The sequence below is a fragment of the Pezoporus occidentalis genome, unplaced genomic scaffold (genome assembly GCF_034315485.1).
Source record: "Pezoporus occidentalis ecotype Australia unplaced genomic scaffold, CSIRO_AGI_Poc_V1 ctg161, whole genome shotgun sequence".
Taxonomy (NCBI): Eukaryota; Metazoa; Chordata; class Aves; order Psittaciformes; family Psittacidae; genus Pezoporus; species Pezoporus occidentalis.
In genome coordinates this window covers 25,409-43,622 of record NW_026913437.1, presented here as the reverse complement: position 1 = coordinate 43,622, position 18,214 = coordinate 25,409, and the positions used below count along the sequence as shown (strand labels likewise).

Sequence of the window (18,214 nt, the reverse complement as noted above, 5' to 3'; positions counted from 1 at the left end):
GCTCCTCAGAAAATGGTGCTTTAGCTGAATGCTGTTCTTTCACTTAAATAAGAATGCTCTTTGCATTAGGGTGATACAAAGATCTCTTTAGTATTCATACTTCCCTTCCTTCACGTGTAGTCCTTTCATCCTCATGCAGCAGAGTGCAGTGAGCGTAGCTGTCAAAACGTAGGAAATACTGTTGACCAAAAAGCTAAGTCTAGATGGATTAAAGTAGGAGCAGCAGGCAATAAATAAAAAGGTAATGTAGGCTTTTTTCTCTTGGCACTTGATTCCAAGCACAGTCTCAAGCTTTGAGTTGTTCATACAGCATCTGTGTTTGGCACGTCTAACAGGAGAAGGTACTGCTTCTCTCTAAATGCTGGTATTAACGTAAGGCCCAGTACTTGTTTTGTAACTGGAGCTCAAGAGCCTCTTTACTGGTGGTGTGTGGATACTGTGCTTAAAGATGAATATGAGTCGTTCTTGCATAAACATCTTGAATTCTCCTCGATGGAAAAGCATTTCCATATCCTCTTTGTTGTTGAAGTGATCTTAAAAGGACAGTGAGCCCCGTGGTGTAGTTTGACCTTGTGTCTTAAGGTGTATGATGCTTTTTTTTGACATATCATGGAGAAATACTTTTTTCTATCCGAGATTAAACCTTTTTCTATGTAATGGAAAACTGTCAATAACAGTTGGTACTTACATATTGCACTAGAATGCAGTTCTGATCTTGTTCACATTCACTAATACATGCTTTAGAAAACAGTCTATTTTTATAAATGAATTAGTCTTTTGCTGGTGCACCTACAGGGGAGCTCAGCTTAGAAATGTGCAATCAAAGGACATGTTCAGCTTAGATATAAGGCAGAAACTCTTCCCTGTGAGGGTGCTGAGGCACTGGCACAGGGTGCCCAGAGAAGCTGAGGCTGCCCCATCCCTGACAGTGTTCAAGGCCAGGTTGAACGGGGCCCTGCCTGTGGTAGGGGGTTGGAACTGAATGAGCTTTAAGGTCCAAACCAAACCAGTCTGTGATTCTATGTCCTGGGCACCTCAACTCACTCTACAGACCTTTCTTGGAGCACAAGAACTGATTGCTTTTGGATGAAATGAAAGTGGAAGATGCAGCCCAGCCCCTGAGCAATGAGCCTGCAGGACTCTACTGTAGACAGCTATTCTGAGGTAAACCCCCTGAAATCCAGCTGTGTGGCTGTCATCAGCTCTTAGAAACCACTGACTTCTGTGCTGCACTGCTTGCTGGCCGGAAGGTAGCCAGTGCATGACAAATTCTTCCTTGCACTAAAGCTGTTTCCAGTTGTGTAGGGAAAAATACTGTGGGTGAAGTGAGCAGAGATTCTGTGTCTGTTATAGAGGTACATAGTCTGTGCCAGAGAAGATTTGTGGTGCCTGAAGTAGATGGAGAACATCTAGGGTATGTGACAGCAGAAATAACTTGATGGGAAGATACAATTAGCTTACTATTCTCAATGCTTTAGCCTTAATGTTAACCTGTTGCACAGTAGCTTTAATGTAAAGAGAATCAAGTGACACTTTTGTAGGCTCTTTACTGTACTTCAGTGCTCTGTGGGCTTATTGAGGAAGTAGTTTAAACCTGCATATTGACTACCCATTAAAATACTCCTCAGATGAGGACTGAGAAGGTGGTTTTTGTTAAGCTGGTCTCATAGTATCTGCTTGAGTGGCCAGGGCTTGTTCCCATTGTGCCTGAGTAGGGTCATGTCGAAGTTTTACCCTCAAACTCTAATCCCCGTTTGAATTCAGTGTGAAAAACTCCCAGCTTGCTAACCAAGACATTCTTTGTCTTTTCATCCATCTTTGCCCTTGAATCTGACTTTGTTACAGCAAAGGATAAGGGTAGCAGCTGTTGGTGTTTTGCACCCTTATCTAAGGCAAGAGGAGACTGGAAGAGTGGGGAATAAAGCTAGTAATATAAATGATTTGCTGCATGCTTGTGTGCCTAACACAGAGATAGCAATTGCTCACAGCTGGCTTGAGCCCATCAAACCTTCTCTTCTCACAAGCTTTGCATCAGAATAGTTAAGATCTGCTGATGTACCTTCAGCAGCACTAGTCCTCCAAATCCAGGACAGCACAGCTTGGATTCAGGCTGGCTCATTGTGTTCAGTACTACCCTGATGATAAGCTGATTTCAGGCCTGTGTGCCAGTATCATTCTGTGCTGGAGGTATCCTAATCTGCTGTCTAAGAGGTGGGTGTTGTGATGTTGTTCTGTGCCAAGAACAAAAAAGAATTGATCTTATGAGTTTCTTTACTCGGGGCTGTTTGATATTGTGCAGCGACAGGATTGGCACATTGCATAAAAGTAACTAGAGAGCATAGATACTGAAATGAGAGAAGTGTTATTCTGCAGCCAAGGTACAGACAGAACCTGAGAGCTTTGTTGCCTCAAAAATGGCATTTATAAGTGTTTCGAGGGGAATTAGTTTCTGCATATGTCTTAGAGCTGTTCTGCCCCATTTGCACAGCACAAATACTTGTGAGGGTGAAATCAGTAGGTGATACAGGTGGTTTGATGTTGGATTATTTTAAGACTTTGAAATGTTAAATAAAAATGTTTGTTACATGTCAGTACCTTCTGCTGTATGCTTATTCTTACTAGTAAATCTCTGAACATCAGATAAAGAACGTGGGGTAGTGTGGGCATTGTAGTGATGATGTCTTCCCTTTTCCCCCTTGGCTAAATCTTGTTGTAGGAAAACTGGGGTGAGCAAGATGGTCCGTGTGTTTGCTCCTATTCTGGAGTTCCTGAAGCTGGGGCAGGGAAGCTCTGGGTTACATAGGAGGGTATTCTCTGCTACAGAACCCACTGGGCAATGCTGGGGCGATGTTCAGGACATTACAAAGAGGTGAAGGTATTTTGGCATTTGAGAAGCAGCGTTATAGGGGATCCAAAAGAGTAATTGAGTTCCTGAGGGAACTCACACAGACACGGACAGGTTCGGGTTAGGTACAGTTACCAGGGAGCAGAAGGGTAACGTAAAGATGAACCATTCTGCTGGTTTGGAAGGCAGACTTCTCTGCTGGTTTCACTGTTTTCCCACAGCACTGGGAATTTCCACAGCAGGAGCTGTTTGAGATTGCTACAGCTGGATTTTCTGACCTTATGCTTTCCAAATGGATGTCGCTGACAACCGGGGATGCCACAGGCGGGTTATCCTGAACTCCTCTTGGGTTTTCCAAGATGGGTGCATTTAGTAATAGCTGGAATTACTGATTCTTTAAACAGGTTGTGGTATCCGAGATCCACTTCCTTCTAGAGCAACATTACCAGAACTCGAAGAATCTGTATGTTTAAATACTGAGGACTTGCTGCAACCCAGGCTGTTGGGATTGGCACGCCTGCTTGCAAATTGTCTTTTGGATCAGATCTGAATGCAATCCAGTGAACAATAAACTACAGTTCTGTCTTTTGGCATGGTCTGGAGAAGCACTAAAAATGAAGACTTGCAGCCTCATAGGAGCCAGCTCCCTGGTGAAATCAGGAGAGACGGCTTTGGATCTGGAATTCTTGTGCTCTGATGCCCAACTTCTGGGTTTTCCCCCAATAAGGTGACCAGCCATGCTAAGAAATAGTTGGAAAAAAGCCCGTGCTGCCCCAAAATGTTGTATTGTTTAAGAAAGCCAACAAACCAACAACCAACCTAAAACCCCTACACTAAAATCACTAAATAGGACAGTTAAGCCAGTGTCATTAAGAATACAACGTACATGAGTTGTGCACATTGAAAACTTGGGAATGCTTTGCTTGTACTTTGATCCTGCTCTCTTGTGTGCGATTAAGGTAGTGGGGGGTTGCTTTTCTTTGGTTTCCCCCACTAAAGTCTCTTACAAGACTTTCTTTCCTGCCTCTTGCATCTGAAATCATCCAGTTCCTACCCCTTGCCATGGGCAGGGACACCTCACACCAGACCATGCCATCCAAGGCTCTGTCCAACCTGGCCTTGAACACTGCCAGGGATGGAGCATTTTACCCCTCCTTTGGGCACCCTGTGCCAGCGCCTCACCACCCTCACAGTAAAGAACTTCTTCCTTATCTCCAGCCTGTTTCAGTTTGAACCCATCGCCCCTTGTCCTATCACTACAGTCCCTGATGAAGAGCCCCTCTCCAGCATCCTTATAGCCAGCTTCAGATACTGGAAGGCTGCTCTGAGGTCTTCACGCAGCCTTCTCTTCTTCAGGCTCAACAGCCCCAACTTATTTAGCCTGTGTTATAAGTACATTTTTCTTTCTCCCCAGTATGATTTACTTGCAGAGGCAGCAGCCAGTAGCTGAAAAGGGGGATACTGCTTCCAGACCTCAGGGCTTCACGGGATGGTGTCCAAAGCGTGTCAGCACAGGAGGTTAAATGACACTGCATTTTTGCCTCCTCCTGGCATAAGCAAGCAGGGTGAGATTGTTGCTTTAGTGCTGGGTTTTGTTTTTTTTTCCCTAGCCACCTTTGACAGTCTTTTGGTGTGTCTGTACAGGCTGAAGTGATTTGTTCATCCACATTTCCAAAGGAGAAATAAGTAACATCGTGGCATGGGAAAGGCTGCAGGTATTGCTGTTAGTAAATGCTGGGCGTAAGAGTGATTACGTAGGAATGTAATATTGAAGATGATGAGAAATCACTCTCGGTATAGGTTCATATCCAACTAAAAGAATGAGTTCTCCATGATTACTGACCTGTAGAGGATATGTAGTGTTGTAGAAAATGTGTTTTGTCCTCTAAGGTTGGGGGGTTTGGGGTTGGTGGGGAGTTGTTTTGGCCATTAGTGTTTCTGCTGCCAAATGGAAGCAGTGCTACATAAAAGCAGTGTTGTTTTTTTTTCCTCTCTAAGCAGCATTAGTGTCAGTATTTTGAATTTAGGAAGGATTATTATTTAATCACTTCAAAGTGCTTTCTTGAACTCCTTATGCATATGCTCAGCGTTATGTATTTGACTTTTTGTTTTGCCCTAAGAAGGATCCTACTGTATATATGGAGAGGCGAATATACAGAGTTCTTTGGGGCCTGAGTTTCTATCCTTGAAATACATGTTTAATTGTATACATTGGCTTGAGTCTTTCTGGAGAAGACGTTTTGCTGCAATAGACCTTGACACTGGTTGTGGTGGCTTTGATTCAAGAAACTGGTTCTGAGAATAGGGTTGAGAATCGTAGAAATCCCAGCCTGGTTTGGGTTGGAAGGGACCTCAAAGCTCCTCCAGCTCCAACCCCTGCCACGGGCAGGGACCCCTTCCACTAGAGCAGCTTGCTCCAAGCCCCTGTGTCCAACCTGCCCTTGAACACTGCCAGGGATGGGGCAGCCACAGCTTCTCTGGGCACCCTCTGCCAGTGCCTCAGCACCCTCCCAGGGAAGAGCTTTTGCATAAGAGCTCATCTCAGTCTCCCCTCTGGCAGGTTAAAGCCATTCCCCTTGGCCTGTCCCTACAGGCCCTTGTCCAAAGCCCCTCTTTAGGTTTCTTGTAGCCCCTTTAAGTATTGGAAGACTGTTACAAGGTCTCTTAGCACATTAACTAATAGGACTTTTATTTAAAACTGGGTATGGAATTAGCAAATCCTGCATTTGCTGCCCTTATTCTCCTGATGCAAGATGAAATCCAGTGTTCATAGCAGGCAGAGCAGTGAGGATCAGCTGCTCGTGGTGCCCTCAGCTCAGTTCTGCATGGGGCAATGGCAGCATGTTGGCCGCACTGCAGCCAGATCAGGCACAGCAGGAGCTGGAAGCTGAGCAAATGTTTTCAGATGGGAAAACAGCAGAATCTCCAGATCTCAGTGAAGACCATTCCTGTTTATTTTACCAAGAAATACTCTGAAATTCATTAGAGTTCAAATCAAGAGTTGTAGGCTGGGAATAGTGCTTCCTTTGTAAATGTTTTGTCCCCCCCTGTGCTTTGGTACCAAAGTAACTCAAACAGCAGTCTTTGCTGGCAAACACTTTGAACTGCAGCCTGGCTGTTCCCAAGAAGCTGGACTCCTCAGATGGGTGTTTTTACCAGACTTCCAGAAGGAAGCAGTTCCACCTACAGCTCAGGGTTCATAGAATTCCTACAGAAAGCTCTTTGTCATTGATCACTTAAATTGCTTTAAGGCAGCCTTTTTTAGGCTCACACGTCGTCGTTTTGTTGGGCTTTGGTGTGTTTTTACTCTGAGAAAGATCATTAACTAAGTCACTTTTGCTCCCAAACGGTGACCCTGTGTTTGTACTTTACTCTTGCTTTGGGCTGAGCCTGCGTGAGGAGTTGCTGTGATTCAGCTGATGAGATGCTGTAGTTTCTTAGGCTGTGGTTGGGAGTGGGTTGTTGATGGTGTGTTACTGGGAACGACCTGACTGATCGTGGTCACACTGTTCATGTGAGCTGCAAGTGTGGTTTGATGATAAAACTGGGCCAGTCCTGTTGAAAGTTTGTTCTTTGCCCCGTTGCAGAGCTTTCATTCTGTCTCCTTCGTGCTAATCTGAAGCCTGAAGAACTGGTTCAGGTTGCTAAACATGACCAAAACCTATTTTTGTTGTATGTCCTTATGATAAGCCCTCATTCTTACTCTCCCTAGCTTAGGCCTGAGAGCTCAGCAGAGCTATTGATCATCTTCTGTCCTTCCTTCCTGCTGCATTCTTGTTTTCCTTTAGGGCTCTCAACTTATTGTCTATCCTCTGACCACCTCCACAGCCCCACATGTGCTAAAGGTTAGCGATGGGATATAGCTGTGGAAAAGGCAGGAAAATCCCATCCTTTTAGGTTCTTACACAGTGTGGTGATTGCTGCTGAGCTCCCTGCACTGGGGAGCAGAGAAGCTACTTCCTGTGGAGGCCGTGTTGCTTGGAGGCTGTCCCAGCAAAAGTCAGGCTGTCTGAAATGAGTCTCTCCATGTCTGGGTAACTAGGATTCCTTGTGGAGCACAGGAATGTTTCTGGTGCCAGAGGAGAGCGAGCCTGAGTGAGTAACTGCTGTGGAGAGTACAGTGATAGCAAGGCTGGTAACTGTGTGAATAGCTGGGATTTTCAAGCTTTGCTTCTTATAGTTGAGGCAGCTTAAATCCTTTACCAGTCTCTGTGAGCTTGTGTTCCCCAAAGCAGTTACCTCACTCTGCAGCATTCCACTTGTTAAGAGAAGGGCATGTCAATCACAAGTGATGCTGATGTGTCAGCCCTGCTTAACATGGGATCCAGAGTGCTGGTGGGACTGAGCCATCCTCATCGCTGTTCCTCTGAATGGGCTGCAGGCGCTGTCAGCAATAACTTTACTTCCTTCAAGACCTCCAAAGTGTCAAGCTGTGATCCTGAGACACAGTGATTTGGTTCTGTCTCATATAGGGTGTTTGTAACTACCCCACAGTGTTTTGTGTGCTGGGATATAAGGACAGGAGAGTGTAGTTAGAGGAATGGCAGTCAAAACACCCAGGAAGGAGAAGGGCAGGGGGGTTGTAATTCAGAAGTGACAGAGGGGGCTTGATTTCTATTAATTCTATGACCTCTGCATCAGTTTCTATGGTAAGAGATGGGTATTTGCAAGTTGTTTCAAATGTGTGTGTTTTGAGTCTCAGGCTGTAGACTTAACTGTGCGTTTCACCTCAAGTTGTGCACATGTGTGTAGCATGTTAATGATGCAGTGTGTCTGTTAATCAGGAATGTAATTAATTTTTGGTGGGAAGGGGGATAAACGACCACTTGCACTTGATTACAGTTTGTTGCTAGAATAACTAAGGAGGTTTTTTGTTCCATGTAATAGGCTGGATGGAAGGAAAACCACGCCACGTTTATGAATGAACTGAAGAATCTTCAGGCTTCAGGACTAACAACCCTTGGTCAGGCACTCAGGTCATCGTTTGACTTGTTAAATCTCAATAGATTAGTGTCTGGAATAGACAACTATGGACAGGTAACAAATCTGTTTGTATTTCTCTGTGGGTTTTGAAATCATAGTGGGGGAGAGATTTTGGTGGTTCAGGTTTGGGTTTGCTTTTCACTTTTTCTTTCAAAGGTTGCATAGGTGGGTGTTAAAACTTGAGCTCTGAACTGTTTTTTTCTCTACTGAACATACCCTGGAACACACTAGAGGGGAGATTTAGATTACATATTGGGAAGAAGTCCTTCCCTGTGAGGGTGGTGCTGAGGTGCTGTCACAGGGTGACCAGAGAAGCTGTGGCTGCCCCATCCCTGGCAGTGTTCAAGGCCAGGTTGGCTGGGGCTTGGAGCAAGCTGCTCTAGAGGAAAGTGTCCCTGCCTGTGACAGGGGCTTGGAGCTGGATGAGCTTTGAAGTCCTTTCCATCACAAACCAGTCTCTCTATGGTACTAGTACCTTTTTCCTTACTGAACTGCAAAGAAAGTAGTATAAATGACCCTGACTGTTGATGCACAGTTGCTGTATGGGAGTATGGACAGTGGATGGCAGCGAATCTGCTTTGCAGTTTTGCATTATCTGTAGTTCATGTCCTGACTTCCCCTCTCTCATTTGAAGGGTCCTGTTAAAAGTCCTCTGTTTTTTGCCCCTGATGTCATGAAATTGAGTTCTCTGTACTATTAATTTATGTACCACTTTTGTGGCCTAGAGGGGTTTGGGTCCATAACTGGAGGAAAAAGACTAGTAACTCTAAACATATCTTTGTGTGAGTGCCCAGAGTAGCACATCCTGCATAGCTCTGTATGGCTCCACACCTCCTGAAAGAAGATTACAGGACTGTTTTGAGACATTGCTCATCTTACTGTTTATTTTATACAGACAAAAATACAAGCCTATAAGTGAGTGTTAAGGTTACTCTCGGCATTCCTTTGCTTCTGTCTCTAGGGAAGGAATCCATTCTTTTTGGAGCCATCTATTTTGATTACCATCACGGATGGAAACAAGCTGACAAATACAGCTGGAGTTCAAGAGGAGGTAAACTCGTATTAAATTCTTTCGAGTTAGGATCTTGCAAGTTGGTGCTATGCTGAGATGAATATTAATTGTTTTTTCTTTCCAATGGTACTTCTGCTTCATCAGCCTGTTTTATAGAGAACAGAAGCTAGCTATGCTCTAATTGCCCAACCCCATAATTCATAGCCCTATGGGTTTCCAGACCATTAACTTCAGATAAATGAGTTGATAGGAGAGAAATGGGGTCCTTTACAGGGTAATGAATGAATTTGGATATGATGTTTTTAGACGGTTTGTCAAATACTTAAAAATATTCTCCAATCTTTCTTTTCCCAGCTTCATCTTCCGTTGAACTCTCCTTTGCCTGGAAGTGAACTAACCAAAGAGCCATTTCGTTGGGATCAAAGGCTGTTTGCTCTGGTGCTGCGTTTGCCAGGAGCTGCATCTGCTGAACCAGAGCAGCTTGGGAGTGTGCCTACTGATGAATCTGCTATCACACAGATGTGTGAAGTTACAGGAGGTAACTAGACGTTACTTTGGGTTACATTTAGCATCTGCCTTGAAATATTTCTTCAGTTAGAGTTGGACATCGCCTCTTGCTGTTCTCTCCATCTGAACTATTCGCTGTGTGGTGCTTTTTGAGCTTGGTTTCCAGCAGCACACGAGAACTTGAAAATAAAGCAATATTTCAGACCTAGAAATGAGAACATTTTCTAATGCACCAGTAGGAGGCATTGGAAAACATCTTAGATTGTCCTTCCAGAGTTTGGCTTTGCTCAGTCATGAGATTGCTGAGCTCAGTAGGACAGGTATTACCGAGATGTTCATTCTGCTGCAGGGCTCATTTAATCTTAAAAGAGTGAGTTCTGGAGCCTGTTGCTTGAGATGTTGGTCAGATTTTACTTTAATTGGTGGTTAGTCTGTGGGAGAGGGAGATTCGGGTGTGTGTAGGAGTTGGTAAGGTTTAGGCAGACAAAAGCAGATAGATTACATAGACTGTAGTGTGTGTATGTATGTGTGTGTGTGAAATCGGGTGTTCCTAAGGGTCTTTATAAGCTTGGCCTTGAGCCAGCCTGATTTAGCCTTAATGGCCTTTTTTGTGTAGTGAGTAAAAGCTCAGTAAAAGTTGGTGGTTCTTCTCCCCTCTCAGGTTGTACTGCATTTGAAAAGTATATTTTGCCTTTTCCATTACCTTATACAAAGTTTGTTGTTGCTATTTTAGGTAAAACTGGCTTACGTCAGAAACCATCTTCCTTAATTCAGATGACTCAAAACTGGCTTTCATGTTTTGCCTCTGTCATTTCTCTCTTGCGTAGGTCGTTCTTACTGTGTTCGGACACAAAGAATGTTGAATCAGTGTTTAGAGTCTCTAGTTCAAAAAGTCCAAAGTGGAGTTGTTATTAACTTTGAAAAGTCAGGACCAGATCCAGCTCCTATTGGAGAAGGTACAGTAACTCATTTTGCTTCCCTTCATGTTCAAGAGGGGGTCTGTATGCATGTAAATACCCCTCTTTTCCCTGGTCTTCCTACTAGGATGCAGGATGCATCAGATGACTACTACATTTGATAAAAGCCCTTAAGCTCATATGCTTGAGTGACAGTGCTCTGGTATCTCTTTAAATACCCCAAATCATAATGGATGTGCTGTTCATAGCTTCTGAGTAGTTTTATGTTCGTGTTTAGTCTTGTCTTTGTTACATTTTCACAAGTGTTAGCTTGATCCTGAATAAGTTAAATGGTGCTGTAAGTTTGCGTATCTTTGTATGGATGATGTGCCTGCTTGCCAGCTGTCATCTTAACCTCTGTTTTTGTCCACTGAGGAAAGTGAACGCTTGGAGGAAGTAGTAAAGTTTGAATTAGCGTTGTCAAAACTTGGGTTTAAAGTAATGAAATCCAGGATTGGTGTATTTAAACACATCTCTAAAGTATCTCAGTGCTTAATTTTCCGTACATTGTCATTCTGCTGGTTGATCACTGCACACAGTAAGTTTGTTGAATGTTCTGAGCTGCAAGTGAAAAGCTGCATGCAAACCCCAAGGCATTATTTTGCTAGTTGTAAGGGAAGTGCAGGGAAGACAAAAATGCTCTCTGAACGTGGAGTGGTTTTTCACATCTGCAGAAATTCATGGCTGAAAACGAGGAGAGAGCTGACCAGTTCATATTTAGGAAATGAAGATGTTCTGGAATGTCAGAAACGTAATAGCTTTTAGGATTCCCTGAGCATCCAAGCATAGCCAGCTTGATTCCTGCTGTCATTTTTGAATCACCTTTTTTCTTGCTGTATATATTTCTTTTCTCCTTTTGCTTATTTAAATGTCATTTTACTGGAAGGCTCTCCTAGAAAGGTTGGCAGGACAGCACCTCAGCAAATTCCTCTGTCTCTGTTGGCCCAAATGCTCTCCTGTGTGGCAAAATGACTGGTGAAACCTTCTCTTGTTTTGGTCACATTTAAATGGTGATACAGTGTTGGCATGAATGTATAAATACCAAGACTTCCCATCCTCATGCGAATTGAAAGTCCTAGACTAGATAGAAATAGAATGGGATTTACCCAAGCTATAAAAGTCTTTGTGTATAATGATGAGAAACCAAACTGTTGTGTAACTGAAAGGTGGTTTCCATAGTACTACTGGCCAGCTAGCTAAAGCAATAAAACTCAGTAATGTAGAATCTCTTTAAAAAGAAGATGAATCTTTAAATGGGTGATCTCTGCTATGCTGTTTGCTTTGAAAACTAATGGTCAGGTTCTGTACTGCTACAAAACTCTTGTCTTCGGTGTGCAGGGGGAAGCACTGCAGAGCACACTTGGGGTAGCCAGTGGGGTTTAAATGGTCTGTGAATCGTTACTGCTTAAAACCGAGACAAAAGCCAGTCCTGCAGGATGCATCCAGCTTCTCCATGAAACTTCACTTTCAGTTCCCACTAATGGCAGCATCAGTCAGGGAGTTTTGTATGCCATGTGGAAAGACTGTACATGTGAAGGATTAGTGTTTGCAGGTGCAGCAGGACTAGAAACAACAGGCTTGTTGCTTATCAGATCTGTACCAACCTCCTAAGCTTAAGCAAAAGCCTTTTCCATACTGTGCCAGTGTGATGTGCTGCACTCATTGTCTAATGACTGTGCCACGGGAGCAGAAGGGTAGATATGGGCAAATGTGACCTTTATTCCTCAGATGACGCTGTTCTACATTTTGATCCTTAAAGTTTTCTCAACCACTGACGTAAAGATCTGTAATGAAACATAGTATTGGTTGCTGATACTGAGAGACAAATGCATGTGGCTTTTTATTTTCCTTTCTGTTGTTATTTTGCTTTCTTTAAATTGTAGATGGACTTGTTGATTCATCCAGGCCCATCAATTCATTTGCTTCTCAACCGTGGCATAGTTGTCATAAACTCATTTACGTCCGGCCTAACCCCAAAACGGGGGTTCCTGTGGGGCACTGGCCAATCCCAGAATCTTTTTGGCCTGATCAGAATTCACCAACACTGGTAAGTAAAATACGAACTGAAAGAAGGATTCTCCACCTAATGAAACAGGCTGGAAACTGAATACTACAGGAGTTTACTTTCTCTTCTTACGTATTTACTAATATCATCTGTCTTTTGCTTTACCAAGGTAGTTAAAATGGTTCTTAACACAGAATGGCATAATAACATAGATACTGTATGCTGTGATGGTTTTTGCATCTGGAGGGTTTACTTCCATGTATATGATGAGTTCATTTGGTAAATGTTTTTTAAAAGATGATGAAATTTAACTGTAAAATACTTCACGTACCACAAATCATAGGGAGCCTATTACATTTTAATCAAACCTTTATAAAATGCATTTAGATGGAAAAAGGAGTATTTAGTTTTCATAGCTCATCAGCCATGTTTTCCGTCAGTTTTACTTCACGTATAGACTCTTCCTTCACTAGCAGGAAGAAATAAAACTGAAACAGAAAAGCTGACTCCCTCAGAAAGTGAGGAGGAAACAGCATTCATTTCTCCTTTGCTCAGTGAAATGATCATGCATTTGGCATGCTTTACTTGCCTTTCTAAACATCTCCTGTTAGGCATGTTCTGTTTCTGTACTCTGCAAGTACTCAAGGTCCCGTTTGTCCATCTTATCCCCTGATTCAAGAGGAACATAAAAATCAGACTTGCAGGGAATCTCTTGAGATGTCATTCGTGAAGTGAGTGCAGTTTCACATCTGTGATTCTGTGAACATCAAGCTGGGAAGCAGAGTTGAAGTCTTCTTTAAGCCACCTATCCGTGTTGTTACGGGTTGATACAGAGGCTTTAAAATATGAACATGAAGAGTTGACTATTAACCATGTTTTTCTCTTGGTGGGAACAATGTGTGTATCAGTGTGTGGCTTCGTTTATATTTAGTGAATCTATATTGTGTTGCAAGTGCTTGCATCTTTTTCTCTATTAAAGAAGATTGTGGAAACTGATTGTTTAAGGCCATAAGATAGTAAAATATCTGCCTGAGTCTTTGTAAGAGAACTGATTTGATTGCAGTAAATACCGTACAGTTGATGTGCTTTTTCCCCTTCCTTTCAGCCTCCACGCACAGCTCACCCCATTGTGAGGTTCTCCTGTGTTGATTGTGAGCCAATGGTAATAGACAAGCTTCCTTTTGACAAGTATGAGCTTGAGCCTTCACCCCTAACACAATACATCTTGGAACGAAAGTCTCCTCATACCTGCTGGCAGGTATTTGCCCTTTATTTGATTTGAGAAATGTAATGGGTATCCTGAGGTACTCTTGTCTTTGGGGAATTGGGGTCTGGTTGCACACTGCAGTTGGTAAGAAACATGTCAAGGTTTCAGTTACCTCCTTTCTAGTAGAATTACGAGGAGTCAGAATGAGCATTCCCTCTATAGACTTTGTAATCTCATTTAGTTCTCTTTCTGGGTCCATCTCATTTTGCTAAGAAATGTGTCCTGCAGGTTCCACTTTCAGCTAAATTGAAAGCTCTCTGTAGGCTTCCATTTGCTTACCAAGAAAGCCAAGCAGTAGTTTCCATCACTCATTTTGTCTACAGCTGCAAATAATGGGAATTGCATGGAAGCTGCTGATCTTGGTGACTAAATTGAAGAGGTCTAAGTTCTGTTGCAGAAATCCTTTGTCACTTGATCCTTTTTGTGTTTTTTGAATATGTGACTCGTTTCTGCATCCTTTGTGAAATAAGGTTTCTAATTCCCTTCTCAATGGTGTTCTTGTAAAGAATAGCCCAATATCTTCACCAAGAATTTGCTTAGTAGGATACTTTAGGTGGAAAGATGGGCTTGAAGGTGTTTCTTTGTGTTTCTGTTTCCCTAATAAATATTGCAACTTCACTAAAAATATAAGGTATTCAGAAGAAAAAGCAACATTGATTTTAATAAACTAATTTCAGAATGTCATAGAATCATAGAATAGTTTGGGTTGGAAAGGACCTTAAGATCATCCAGTTCCAACCCCACTGCCATGGGCAGGGACACCTCACACTAAACCATCTTACCCAGGGCTTCGTCCAGCCTGGCCTTGAACACTGCCAGGGATGGAGCATTCACAACCTCCCTGGGCAACCCATTCCAGTGCCTCACCACCCTCACAGTAAAGAACTTCCTTATATCCAATCTAAACTTCCCCTGTTTCAGTTTGAACCCGTTACCCCTTGTCCTGTCACTACAGTCCCTAATGAAGAGTCCCTCCCCAGCATCCCTGTAGGCCCCCTTTAATGTCCTTTAAGCATTCATAGAAATGTTGTTTGCTTAAGTTCAAATGACTCTGCTGTTGAGCAAAAACTGCTTTTCCTCTCCCAGCTACGTATCAAACCCTTCCAGACTTAGAGGAACAGGCTCATTGTCATAGCAACCATGTAACAAATGCAGTTCCTTAGGCCCTGAAATAAAAATAGAGGGGAAAACCACTTCTTTTTTTACTGCAGGATTTACCTTTTTAATTTGAGGAAAGCTATTTTTGGTTAGATGATGGTTATTTTGACTGTCTCAGTAAGAATATGTATCATCTTCATACTGTGGAAGTAATAGTTTACATGTATTGCTTTTCAGTGTTAATGCACCCATGCGTATGTATGTGTGTATATATATACACACGCACACTTTAAAATGTCAATGTTAATGCTGATGCTTGGCATGATTAAAAGATGTTGCTTGAATATTTGTTTTGCTTAAATTCTGTGCTTTAGAAATTTTACCTTTCTTAGTGTTTTTATTCATGTTATTTTATGAGTCAGAAGACTGGTTTTAAATAGATTGGTTTTGAACATACCTTCAGCAGATCCCCCCTAATCTATGTTAGATGCTTTGGGAAGCTTTTCAGAGCATCATGTCAAAGTAGTTTCACTGAAGCACTAGAGGTTATAGACTGTGAAGTGCATTTCCACAGTGGCTGGGGGTACACTAAATGTATGTCTCTATTTTGTGACCAGGGGACGTAAGTTCATACCCATCCTGATGTGTGCAACCTCAAACTTGGCTGTTCCTGATAATTTGCTGTCTTAATGCAATTGGATCGAGGTTGATTTTGATCTTTAAATGTCTCATGTTTAATACCCTTCATGTTCTTCTAATGCAGTGATCTCTCTTATTCTTTGTCAGGTGTTTGTGAGTAGCAGTGGAAAATACAGCGAACTTGGCCATCCTTTTGGGTATTTAAAAGCAAGCACTACTTTAACCTGTGTAAACCTCTTTGTGATGCCTTACAACTATCCTGTTTTACTTCCCTTGTTAGGTAGGTAATCTATTTACGTTGCACTGCCAATGCAGCTACTTCAGAGTAAAAGCAAAACAATAATGGTTGGTGTTCTGCCTTAGTTTGAGGCATTATAAACTAATGGAGATCAGAGAGTAGAGAATGTTGCAAACTCTTTAACATAATTTGGGAGGAGAGGATTTTCATACCCCCTCTCCCTTTTTTTCTCTCCAGCAGAGGAGGAGAGCTACCTGCTTCCAGTGCATGTTTGATGCTGTTCACCTCCTAGACACATAGCCTCTTCCTTAACCTGGAGTAAGCTTCAACCTCCATTCTTTTCCCTCATTTAGGGGCTGGTGTATCCAGGTTTTGCAGTTGCTCCTGTAGCAGCTAATTTTTTACTGGAAGATCAGATGCAATGTTTGTCATGGGTGTTGGGAAGAGGGAATTCCCTGGCGCAGTTTAGAGCAGTAGGAAGGAATTGAGCACTGAACCAGTCTCACTTCTTCCCTGCCCAAAGGACCAGTGGCTTTTTTTTCCCCTTTCACTCCCACAGTGAAATGCTTTCTACAGGAAAGATGGTATGAAAAGGTGCTGTATGAATAACTGCCATGATAATTGTGGCTATGAGGGTTCTGGCCTAAAGGTGATGGCAGAGAGAAGAGTTTCCTGGGTGCTGTGAACCTTTTTAGTTGCAGATGCTGTAAGGCTTTTTTGTTCTGTTTTATTTTGTGGGGGTGTTTAGCAATACTGAGTGGAGGTCAAAGAATTAACATTGGCTCTGACTGCCTTACACAGGATTTTTTCATTCGTATCTAGGAAAAACCCCACAGCACATTTCAGGAATGTTTTTCCATGATCCTGGTCATAACCAACGGCAGAAATCTGTGTTTGTCTCTTACAGCCATCCATGTAGCCTAATAATTGTCCCAGAGCGTGCAAGTAGGATACATTTAGACTAAATCAGAGCTTCTGTACGTTTGTGGCTACTGAATTACTGCAGCAGATCCACTACCTGAACAGCCATCACTGATCCTGAATGAATTCCCCTGTTCATTTTGAGCTGACATTTGCAGTTCTGCTGTGTCTTCCCTGGCAGCTCTTTGTCTTCCCCCTGCCTTTTTTTGCAGGGCTGTAAAGCTATTTGTACTCTGTTTTCAGTATGTGTAGTGCTATTCTGCAGTTACTCACCTGGTTATCCCACATCTTGCGTTCCTGATGGCACTCTAAAGGAAGATGCAGAGCTTCTCAGTTGCCCCAGTTGTAAAGTGAATGTTTTCTTTAGAATGCAAATACTGTGCATTCGGTATTGTTAACACAGACACAAAGTGGTACATTCAGATCTCCTTCCAGGACTTTGCTTATCCTTGGTCTCTAAGGCATGGTGGAATTCAGTTCTGTGGGATATACATAAAGCATGGAAGCAGATCTGGCCCCTTTCCTGTTTAGCAGCACAGAAAATGGCTAAGATATCTGTTAAATTATTGGTAGTGTTTAAAAAACAGTGTGTTTGTCTCTGTAGATAGGTAGTTTCTGTTTTTAAACACTTCCTTTGTGTCTGTCTTCACACGTAGCAAGAGCAGATGCTGATGTTCAGCAGAGGGCTGATTTGAGCATGCCTCATCTGGATTACAGAGGATGTGGAGCTTCCAAGCCCAGGAGAAATCAGCCATTACCACCCATACTGCTGCATCAGTGTGGTTCTTGTCCCTGCCCGTGACAGGGGGTTGGAACTGGATGAGCTTTAAGGTCCCTTCCAACCCAGACCAGTCTGGGATTCTGTGATTCAAGTGGCTGCTTCCCTACTGGTAGAATATTGTGTTGGAGGACTGGGACTTAGCTGTTCCATCTAGTGATTATTTCAGACAAAGCCAAACCCACTTTCAGGTGGCTTGTGTGTGTTCAGCCTTACAAACAGAGAGTAAGATGCTTAAGAATGTTTTCTTTTTCCATGAATTTTTGTTTTCCTCCTGCATTCTTGAGCAGTTTTAATTCTGGTTTTGGAAAACAGTTGAAGATACAGCCCTAAAAGACAGGTAAGATAGCTATGCATGAGGAAGCTTGCAGGCGGTACTTGGGCAAACTGAACCAAGGTGTAGTGCTCTGGGACTGACAGAGGTAACTTGTACCACATCCTTTGGTGTTTGGTGATTCCTTATCTTGGTTTTTGCAAGATTGGCTTTGGGAATGCCATAGCCTCTCCTAGGTTGTAACTTAATGGGTCTGCTTTTAAAATCTGAAGCTTTGTATGGAAAGGAGCCAGGTAATGAGCCTTGATAGAACAGTGGATCCCCACAGTCCATGTGTTAACCTGACGCATGCACTGCGTTTTGCTCAGTGAGGCAGGCTTCTGAAGACAGAACATCTCACAGACAGATAGATGCTCGCTACTTTTTGCTGAGGACATTTGGCCCACATGTTACAGACATTTCCTCTTGAAGCTTTGTTGCCTTTAACTGATACTAGCAAAGCTCTAGTCCTTCAGATACCGGTCTGTTTAAAACCAATTGTACAGCCAAGTCCCTAAAGTAGACTTCAGTGAGGAGATAGAGAGCTTAGCAGAGATGAGGCATACTTCTCCGTGCTCCTGCCTTGCCAGGATGTTTCCTCAGCATCATCACAAGTTGTGAATGCTCCATCCCTGGCAGTGCTCAAGGCCAG

The 18,214-nt window shown here is 42.9% G+C and overlaps 1 protein-coding gene across 6 annotated transcripts in view; it reads left to right on the top strand.

The window, feature by feature from the left end:
• The window catches only part of LOC134160609 (integrator complex subunit 6-like), a 40,213-nt gene that overhangs the window by 10,117 nt on the left and 11,882 nt on the right, over positions 1–18,214 (top strand). For 4 of the 6 annotated variants that reach the window (XR_009963631.1, XR_009963630.1, XM_062612757.1 and 1 more), the window contains exons 3-9: positions 7,733–7,882; positions 8,790–8,879; positions 9,195–9,378; positions 10,175–10,303; positions 12,187–12,350; positions 13,414–13,566; positions 15,460–15,592. Coding sequence is in view for 4 of the 6 variants with exons in the window: in XM_062612757.1 (XP_062468741.1) it covers positions 7,733–7,882; positions 8,790–8,879; positions 9,195–9,378; positions 10,175–10,303; positions 12,187–12,350; positions 13,414–13,566; positions 15,460–15,592 (1,003 nt within the window). In the remaining 2 variants the exon portion in view is untranslated. Of the gene's footprint in view, positions 1–7,732; positions 7,883–8,789; positions 8,880–9,194; positions 9,379–10,174; positions 10,304–12,186; positions 12,351–13,413; positions 13,567–15,459; positions 15,593–15,787; positions 15,869–18,214 lie in introns of all 6 variants that reach the window. The other 2 variants (XM_062612760.1, XM_062612759.1) reach the window with 2 other exon arrangements.